A 10584-nucleotide genomic window follows, 5' to 3' on the forward strand; every position below is an offset into this window, starting at 1 on the left:
CTTTGCCTTGATGACAGCTTTGCACATTCTTGGCATTCTCTCAACTAGCGTCATGAGGTAGTCACCAGTGGTGGAAGAAAGTACTCAATTGTTATACTTGAGTAAAGGTAAAGATACCGTAATAGAAAAAGTACATTTTTGCCTTTCAATGGCTTGAAAAATATAAATAGTAAAGTAAAGTTCTTCTCAAAAAACTACTTAAGTAGTACAAATATTTTTACAATGTACAGATTTCACCACTTAAATGCATTTCCTCAACAGTCCAAACACAATATCCCCATAATGACAAAGGGCAAACAGTTTTTGTGAAATGTATTCAAAATAAAAAAGACCTTTTTACAAAACAGTTCAAATAAGTCCATCATTTTTAAGACTGAAGGTCAGTCATCTTGTTACCATTTTTCACGGAAAATGTCAAGAACTTTGAAAGTTTCTTCAAGAGCAGATTCAAGCACTATGATGAAACTGGCTCTCACGAGGACCGCCAAAGGAAAGGACGACCCAGAGTTACCTCTGCTGCAGAGGATAAGTTAATTTGAGTTACCAGCCTCAGAAATTGTAGCTCAAATAAATGTTTCACAGAGTTCAAGTAATAGACACATCTCAACACCAACTGTTTAGAGAATAACGCATAAATCAGGCCTTCATGGTCGAATTGCTGCAAAGAACCACTACTAAAGGACACCAATAAGAAGGAGAGACTTGCTTGGGCCAAGAAACACAAGTAATGGACATTAGACCGGTGGAAATCTGTCCTTTGGTCTGCTGAGAGCAAATTTGAGATTTTTGGATCCAACCGCCGTGTCTTTGTAAGTAGGTGAACGGATGATCTCTGCATGTGTGGTTCCCACCGTGAAGCATGGAGGAGGAGGTGTGGGGTGCTTTGCTGGGTACACTGTCTGTGATTTATTTAGAATTCAAGGCACACTTAACCAGCATGGCTACCACAGCATTCTGCAGCGATACACCATCCCATCTGGTTTAGGCTTAGTGAGCCGGTCATTTGTTTTCAACAGGACAATGACCCAACACCTCCAGGCTGTATAAGAGCTATTTGACCAAGAAGGAGAGTGTTGGAGTGCTGCATCAGATAACCTGGCCTCCACAAACACCCAACCTCATCCCAAGTGGACCGCAGAGTGAAGGAAAAGCAGCCAACAAGTGCTCAGCATATGTGGGAACTCCTTCAAGACAGTTTTCCTCATGCATTCCTCATGAAGCTGGTTGAGAGAATACCAAGAGTTTGCAAAGCAGTCATCAAGGCAAAGGGTGGCTACTTTGAAGAATCTAAAATCTAAAACATATTTTGATTTGTTAAACACTTTTTTTGGTGACTACATGATTCCATATTTTTTATTTCATAGTTTTGATGTCTTCACTCTTATTCTACAATGTAGAAAATAGTGAAAATAAAGAAAAACCCTTCAATGAGTAGGTGTGTCCAAACTTTTGACTGGTACTGTATGTTATTTATCTTTGCATTGCATAACATAACAATTCAGATTATTTGGGAGTCCACCTCAATTGGGATTTGAACTCACAACCTCTCGGTCACTGGCATAGCACCCACACCTGCAGACCCCTCCCCCCACACACATAATGTATGGTCACATTTTTTATCTTGATTTGATGTGTTTTAGATTTTAAAGAAATGGTTTTATATGTGAGCCATAACTTTTGTTACTTTATTGGAGTCCTCCAGGTTTATGCATTAACATTCCCTGAAAGGTTTTGGTACCACTAGGTGGAACCAGCAGACCTGTTGGTTGGTGGCCTTTACACTGGTGCTCATGACCTCACTTCCTCATTCTATTTACGGAACTTTTTCTGGACCAGTCAATTTTCTCTTTTCTCATAATTTATCATCTTTTACAGGTTTGTAATGTGTAACTATATAAAATATACCTTGAAACAGTAAAGTAACATGTTTTGCTAACTATTTCATGGGTCGTGTGACATTTAAGGAGTATTTGTTAGTTTGTTTTGTCCAAGATAGAAAATGCTAAATCTCCCTATTATAGGATTTAACATGGGATATAATCAAATTGGGATTAAATCAGCTTGATCCCTTCTGTCGAAGATGCTTGGAACTTATTTTTGTATATTTGTAGTTGAATTGTTAGCATAAAGAAAATTAGAATTAAAAACAGGTTCAGCCCCTGGTTCGACCGTGATCTGGCAGAGTTACGCCACCTCAAGAACGTCATTTGGCGAAAAGCTTGGAACACAAATACTCGGACTATTTGTCGTTCAGGCAAATGAGAAATAAGTGCACTCAGGCTATCCAAAGTTAGTTACAAAAGGATCAGTTCTCTAACTGCTTCTACCCCCAATAAGTTCTGGAAGACTCCTGAAAGAACAGCTAATCAAATGGCTACAAATTGTCATTCTGCCCCTGAACAGGTAGTTAACCCACTGTTCCCAGGACGTCATTGAAAATAAGAATTTGTTCTTAACTGACTTGCCTGGTTAAATAAAGGTAAAATAAAATAAAAAATAAACATATTACCTCAAATACCTCGACTAACCGGTGCCCCCGCACATTGACTCTGCACCGGTACACCCTGTATATAGCCTCGCTATTGTTATTTTACTGCTGCTCTTTAATTATTTGTTACTTAACACTTATTTTTTCTCAACTGCGTTGTTGGTTAAAGGCTTGTAAGTAAGCATATCACTGTAAGGTCTACACCTGTTGTATTCGGCACGTGACAAATACATTGGATTTGATTATATGCACTTTACAGCCTTATCTATGGATCTTGGGTCCATGAATTGGGGTATCAGCCTAATCAGTGACACCCACAGATTACAATTCTAAAGAGTTTAAACAAATATCTGTCGAAGGTCATATTATGGAACTTTAACTGTGGGAAATCACCTCACTGTGAAGCCTATTGTGCATATTTACAATCATATTGCAATGTACAGCCTTACCTATGGATCTTACGTCTGTGAAATGGGGTATCAGCCTACTCAGTGACACCCACAGAAGACAACTGGCTGAAAACTTTCTACTTTTAAACTCAGACAAAACAGAGATCTTCTGTTGAATGACAATGACAATTAATCTTGATGGTTGTACAGTCGTCTCAAATAAAACTGTGAAGGACCTCGGCGTTACTCTGGACCCTGATCTCTCTTTTGACGAACATACCAAGACTGTTTCAAGGACAGCTTTCTAGGTTAGACTACTGCAATGCTCTACTTTCCGGCTACCCGGATAAAGCACTAAATAAACTTAAATACGGCTGCTAGAATCCTGTCTAGAACCAAAAAATTTGATCATATTACTCCAGTGCTAGCCTCCCTACACTGGCTTCCTGTCAAGGCAAGGGCTGATTTCAAGGTTTTACTGCTAACCTACAAAGCATTACATGGGCTTGCTCCTACCTATCTCTCTGATTTGGTCCTGACACGTACGCTACAGTCACAAGACGCAGGCCTCCTAATTGTCCCTAGAATTTCTAAGCAAACAGCTGGAGGCAGGGCTTTCTGCTATAAAGCTAAATATTTATGAAATGGTCTGCCTACCCATGTAAGAGACGCAAACTCTGTCTCAACCTTTAAGTCTTTACTGAAGACTCATCTCTTCAGTGGGTCATATGATTGAGTGTAGTCTGGCCCAGCAGTGTGAAGGTGAACGGAAAGGTTCTGGAGGAACGAACCGGCCTTGCTGTCTCTGCCTGGCCGGTTCCCCTCTCTCCACTGGGATTCTCTGCCTCTAACCCTATTACAGAGGCTGAGTCACTGGCTTACTGGTGCTCTTTCATTCCGTCCCTAGGAGGGGTGCGTCACTTGAGTTGGTTGAGTCACTGACGTGATCTTCCTGTCTGGGTTGGCGCCCCCCCTTGGGTTGTGCCGTGGCGGAGATCTTTGTGGGCTATACTAGGCCTTGTCTCAGGATGGTACGTTGGTGGTTGAAGATACCCCTCTAGTGGTGTGGGGGCTGTGCTTTGGCAAAGTGGGTGGGGTTATATCCATCCTGTTTGGCCCTGTCCGAGGGTATCATTGGAAGGGGCCACAGTGTCTCCTGACCCCTCCTGTCTCAGCCTCCAGTATTTATGCTGCAGTAGTTTATGTGTCGGGGGGCTAGGGTCAGTTCGTTATATCTGGAGTACTTCTCCTGTCTTATCCGGTGTCCTGTGTGAATTTAAGTATGCTCTCTCTAATTCTCTCTTTCTCTCGGAGGACCTGAGCCCTAGGACCATGCCTCAGGACTACCTGGAATGATGACTAATTGCTGTACCCAGTCCACCTGGCTGTGCTGCTGATCCAGTTTCAACTGTTCTGCCTGCGGCTATGGAATCCTGACCTGTTCACCGGACATGCTACCTGTCCCAGACCTGCTGTTTTCAACGCTCTAGAGACAGCAGGAGTGGTAGAGATACTGTTAATCATCGGCTATGAAAAGCCAACTGACATTTACTCCTGAGGTGCTGACTTGCTGCACCCTCGACAACTACTGTGATTATTATTATTTGACCATGCTTGTCATTTATGAACATTTGAACATCTTGGCCATGTTCTGTTATAATCTCCACCCGGCATAGCCAGAAGAGGACTGGCCACCCCTCACGGTCATTTATTCAAACTCACTTTCCAAAGAGACATAATTTACCTTCCCACTCATTTTCTCTCTCATTTGAAGCAGACATTTGGAAGTGGCAGAGCGGCAAACATAAAAATGCTTGAGGCCAATAACATGTGTGTGAGATGTGAAAGAGTGAGGAAAAGTGATAGAATAAGAGAGGGTGAGAAGCCAGCTTGAAGGGAGAGAAGAGAAAGAGGGCTGAGACGCACCCGAGACTAGCTTCAGGAGGCATTTCTGACTGCAGAGAGAAAGCGAGAGAGGGAAGCCACCAGAGACACAGAGTGAAAGAAAAACAAACAGAAAGAAAGAATGTACGAGAGAGGTTAAACAGAGAGTTGTGAGGATGTCAGAAATGACTATTCAATTTCAATTCAATTCAATTCAAGGGGCTTTATTGGCATGGGAAACATTCTACTATTCTCTATAGGCTTGACAGAAGAGAGGGAGAAGGAGAAAAAAGGAAGGGAGTGGCAAGGCCGGATGGAGACTCAGAGGACCCGGTCGAGAGAGAGAGAGAGAGAGAGATTTAGTTTTGGGGAAGGGGGGTAGGACAAACCTTGACTGTGAGAATCTGATTACTGAGCACACCTGCAGAGCCCATGAGTGCAGGGTGTCCCTGACATGAGGGTCGGACAGTGTTGGAAAGGAGCATTAGGATGAAGGAAAGAGGAGAGGATAAGAGGGGGATAATGAAAGACAAGCGTGAGTAGGGTGAGAGACAACAGAGGGGGTGAAGGGATGGAATTGAGGTTATTGATCCATCTGTTAGTAAGCACAAAAATCCTGTCTTGGCATAGTTCTAGTATGTGTAAAGCTGCTCAGCCATAACTGACTAGAGCATACAAAGACAATAGTCATCCCATCTGGTTTCAATCCTCAAACAATAGCGGCCTCGCTGTCTTGTGGCTGATTGCCTTCATATGAATATCAACCGTCCACGGAGAGATTCTGGCAGTCTTGTCCATGTTTGTTTTAGAGCTGTGGACAATATGAATTGTGGTCCATATGAATTGTGGTCCATATGAATTGTGGTCAATATGAATTGTGGTCAATATGAATTGCATTGCGTTTAGAGGCTAAAACCACATTCCACATTCTTCCTGGTGTAATTTATGTCCTCTGCTTTCTAAAATCTCTACACAGACAACGACCATGGTAGACTGTACGCTCATCAGTATTGACACCCTCCTACGAATTCACATACACTTTGAAGTGCTAAAAGGGCATGCAAGTGCCCTCATATGTTAGATATTATGAACTACAAAGTACGTATCCACGAATAAGAGTTTGGAGTGCAGACTAGGAAACAATGAACTCCAATAGAAACCAGGCCATAATCAACTTTGAGGCAGAATAAGAGGGTTCAGAATGACAGGAATGCATCTGCCCCAACAACTCATTGTAAAATACTTTATTAGCAAAGAGTGACTGATGGTGAACCAATTGCTTCTTGATATTTGAACATGGCTGGGAAGTAGTGCTACTTCCTTTGACCTCGGTAGAGAGGACAACAGTATGGAGACTAGTGCCCGATGGATCAGTGCAAGATAAAATTTGTTTCTGTCTTATCACGGAGACCTGGTAACCGGGTCTTTCTTTTCAGAACTAGACTCATGTGTACAGTCAACAGCAGCGCCTCAGAATGCCCTTCAGTTGGGGCTTAAATACAATAACTAGGCAATAATCATTTAATAGGCCGACCCAGGGCACCTTTTTCTAACAGAAGTGTGTTAGGGTGAGATCTGTAGTGACGCCTCTAGCACTGCAATGCAGTGCCTTAGACAGCTGTGCCACTCGGGAGGCCCTGAAAAGGTACTTTTTAATGTGACTTGCGACAGCAAATGTCTCACTATAAATATTGTCAAGTTTTGAGTGAACTTAAAAATTGTGCTTCCAAACAACACTGTGGTCAGAGCAACACTGAGGTGGGTTGCTGAGTTCACATTAATTAATATCCCACAAGGCTTAATGCCTCTGCCTCAGCAACTCAAAGAAGTAACACTTAGATTTCCCTTGACCACCAAGTCAAAATGTTAAGTTCTATGTCTCAAAAAAGGTCTCACCTACATCTCACCAACTACCATAAAAACACTTTTACACAGCGGAAGCAATTCACACAATTTTCTGGATTCATGTAAAATTACCTTTCAAGTCTAGTACAATTAATAAAGTTATAATACAATTTTCAACTTGAAATGGAATGAAATTCTGGAAGTATGATAGTAATTTGCTTTGTACCTTTGTGTACTGTCGTGTACTTTGATCATCTATAGCATTCTCTAATTTTCCTGTATTCTCTAGGGAGACCAAGGAGATATGGGGCCCAGGGTGAGAGAATTAAATATGTCATACACTGAGTGTACAAACCATTAGGAACTATTGCTCTTTCCTTGACATAAACTGACCAGGTGAAAGCTGTGATCCCTTATTGATGTCACCTGTTAAATCCACTTCAATCAGTGTAGATGATGGGGAAGAGACAGGTTAATAATAATCCTCTAATCCTCTACGGGATTGGTGTGTGTATCAATTGTATCAATTGACCAATTGATACAACTGACATTTTGAACAGTAATACAATGGTTAATTGGATCAGCCTAAAACTTTGTACATACACTGCTGCCTTCTAGTAGCCAAAATATAAATTGCACCTAGACTCCTAAGCGATATAATGGCCGTTCTCTTGCTCTTCAAAGATGATGAAAACATGTTTTTGTGGGAAAACACGTTTTTTTCTTTATATGATCTTTTACCAGATCTAATGTGTTATATTCTCCCACATTAATTTCACATTTCCACAAACTTCATAGTGTTTCCATGCATATCCTTGCTTCAGGTCCAGACCTACAGGTCGTTATATTTGCGTATGTCATTTCAGGGGACATTTTTTAAAAAGGGTCCGATCCTTAAAGCGTGGTTTGGCGGGTCATGTTTTGGAGGATGAATGGCTTGACCTTCGCCACTCGAGCGCGCTGGGGTGTTGCAGCGATGAGACAAGATTGAAATTGGGTAGAAAATGGGGATAAAATATGAAAAAAATTCATGTAAAAAAGTAGCTTTTCTATAGGACTAATTGCACTATAGAAAAGGTATATTTTGTCATACCTTGTCTCCTTTTGGCCCAGGCATTCCCTGACAATAGAGGAGAAAAAGGAAATAATGGACTGTGATGATCGCTGACAAAACTCAATCCTTCCAAGATATTTAAACTTTCACTTTAAAGACTCAAATGAAAGCCATACCTTCTACCTCATGAAGGGTTCAGGGTTGTGTGGTGGTTAGAGGTACACAGATGTTGTTCACTGATTAACTCTCCCTCTCTTACAACGGGTGGAGGACATATAAGCTTAGGCCTCAAAGGGTTACACTCTACAGAATCTCATGATTGCAATTCATTCTGTGATGAGGTATCCGCATGAGGCCTTCTTAGTGTGTTTAGATTGAGATGAAAGGTATCTGCTAATATGAGCTTTGTGAATGAACGGACACAGGCGATTTTTAATCCTCACACAGATGGAGTAAATAGACGTCAGTGTCAGAGTGATGTAACTGGGGTTGGAGGGTTGGGCTGCTGCTTTTCACTGTACTGTCAGATAACAGGAGCCTCAACACCCACTCACTCTCCACACGCAGGGCATCTTTACACAAGTCTTGCAACCTTTTTTGCTCGGCATATAGTACACATAATTGAATAATTACATCTGGGGATGCATGCCATATACAGTGCATTCGGAAAGTATTCAGACCCCATTCCTTTTCCCACATTTTGTTACGTCACAGCCTTATTCCAAAATTGATTAAATTAATGTTTTTCCTCATTGAGCCAAACACAATTACCCCAGGAGTGGCTTCGGGAAGTCTCTGATGTCCTTGATCTCTGGAGAAACCGAAAATAGCTGTACAGCGACGCTCCCCACCCAACTTGACAGAGCTTGAGAGGATCTGCAAAGAAGAATGGGAGAAGCTCCCCAAATCCAGGTGTGCCAAGCTTGTAGCGTCATACCAAAGAAGACTCGAGGCTGTAATTGCTGCCAAAGGTGCTTCAACAAAGTACTGAGTAAAGGGTCTGAATACTTATGTAAATGTGATACATTTGCCAACATTTCTAAAAACCTGTTTTTGCTTTGTCATTATGGCCTGTTTTGTGTAGATTGATGAGGGTACATTTTTTACATTTCATTTTAGAATAAGGCTGTAAATTAACAAAATGTGGAAAAGGTCAAGGGGTCTGAATACTTTCCGAATGCACTATAATTCTTAAGATTACGGTGCACTTCTGTGTTACATTTAGTCCATCAAAAGTAATTGCAAATTCTTAATGAGTTGCAGGGAAAGTGTTTAAGATCGTGTATAAGTGCCTTCAGAATAAGGTAATAAATCAGATCATCTTATAAGAAAGGGGTACTTTTTACAGAGGCTCACTTCAGTCAAGACACACCCCATTTATTCTTGTGTGTGACATTGTTTCCACCTCTCATCCCATGTTGCAGGCTGCCTGCCTTCAGGGGCTCATATAGCACACTGATGAATGGATAGGCCTTTCCAGAATAGGAGCACAGCTTTGCCAAGGTGAATCTAAGTTAAAAAGGTCTCCCTTAACCAGAGGGTGCTGATAATGAGCTGACCGGTAGAGAATATGGGAGTGTTCATTTCATTCCATTCCTTTCATTCATGCATTCATGCTGAACAGTGGGACATACTGTAGGACAGATGTAGGCCCTATTCATGGTCAGACAATAGGATGCAGGGACTGTGAATATGTGTGCATTAACTATTAACTTTGTAGTATTAGTCCCGTGTCGGTCAGTTGGTAGAGCATGAAACTTGCAGGTTCGATTCCCACAGGGGACCAGATCTGAAATGTATGCACTCACTACTACAAGTCATGTCAATGTAAAAATGTTGTATTTTCCAAATTGCATGTATTACAGTGTATTGTTTTTGTGTAATTGTGCCTTAGACCACTGCGCCACTCGGGATGCCCGGTATGGTATCTTTTTTGGGCAGATGTTCAGCTATGCAACATCACATCTGCTTATAACTAGACACGTTGGTGTTTGGTCATCAAAAACTGGGAGTTTAACAGATAAGATGATTATCATACATACCTGGCTTCCCATGGGACCAGGAGCACCCTGTATATGGGAAGACAAGGTTTAAATCACAGAATGATTATATCACAAGTCATTCATGGCAAGAGTAGAACACATAAAATGTTTATGGTAATTGAACACATCATTGAATAGAGCTGTATTGTATAAAGTGTACTGTGAGCTAAATATCAACACCATATCAAAACATTAAGATGATGAAAATGGGTACTTACAGGCTTCCCATCCATCCCAAGTGGGCCCTAGAATACAGAACAATGTATGAAGGATACATGTTAAAGAAAAACACGCTTATGTACACCTCTCCTGAGTCCGTATGCACGTTTTGATAGCAAAACTATCAGCTCAATTGGGCACACTGCTGGCTAATGATTAAGCAGGCTATAGACAAACACGGGTAAAAATCCAGTCAGTCTAGAGTCCACGTTCACTGTATCACAAAGCCATTATGTAGGTCGCTGTCCAGTGTGGCACAGGTGCTGAAATGCTCTTGAAGTCAATTCAATGAACTATTATAATATTCCACAACCAGTGGCGTGAAAAGAAGGATGAAGATGCAAGGATTCTAAGCAAAAGAGGTACATCAACTATTCTGTGAATACTGTAGGGGAAATGTGAGTCCAACTGGGCCCACATGTGGTTCGGTCATGAACACAGAGTTTGGACTCACATTCCTCATATTAGTGGAAGAACTTCACAGGTTTGTGCATTTCCCTGTTGATCTTAAGTAATCCTTCTGGACCTACTGTCAGAACAACTGTCTCAAACCTTTGTCTGAATAGAAGGGACAGGTAAGGGAAAGGGGATACCTAGTCAGCTGCACAACTGAATGCATTCAACCAAAATGTGTCTTCCGCAATTAACCTAACCCCTCTGGAA

General features: G+C 41.6%; 1 protein-coding gene across 3 annotated transcripts in view; it reads right to left on the reverse strand.

The window, feature by feature from the left end:
• LOC135550228 (collagen alpha-1(XXIII) chain-like) overlaps positions 1-9956 on the reverse strand; it is a 33265-nt gene extending 23309 nt beyond the window's left edge. For 2 of the 3 annotated variants that reach the window (XM_064980841.1, XM_064980839.1), the window contains exons 1-3: positions 9921-9956; positions 9703-9729; positions 7700-7726 (exon numbers count right to left, since the gene is read on the reverse strand). In XM_064980841.1, coding sequence (XP_064836913.1) covers positions 7700-7726; positions 9703-9729; positions 9921-9935 — 69 coding nt within the window. In that variant the 5' untranslated portion in view covers positions 9936-9956. The remainder of the gene's footprint in view (positions 1-7699; positions 7727-9702; positions 9730-9920) is intronic. The other variant, XM_064980840.1, reaches the window with a different exon arrangement.
• Positions 9957-10584: the final 628 nt, after the last annotated feature.

Source organism: Oncorhynchus masou, chromosome 12, assembly GCF_036934945.1.
Source record: "Oncorhynchus masou masou isolate Uvic2021 chromosome 12, UVic_Omas_1.1, whole genome shotgun sequence".
NCBI classification, from domain to species: Eukaryota; Metazoa; Chordata; class Actinopteri; order Salmoniformes; family Salmonidae; genus Oncorhynchus; species Oncorhynchus masou.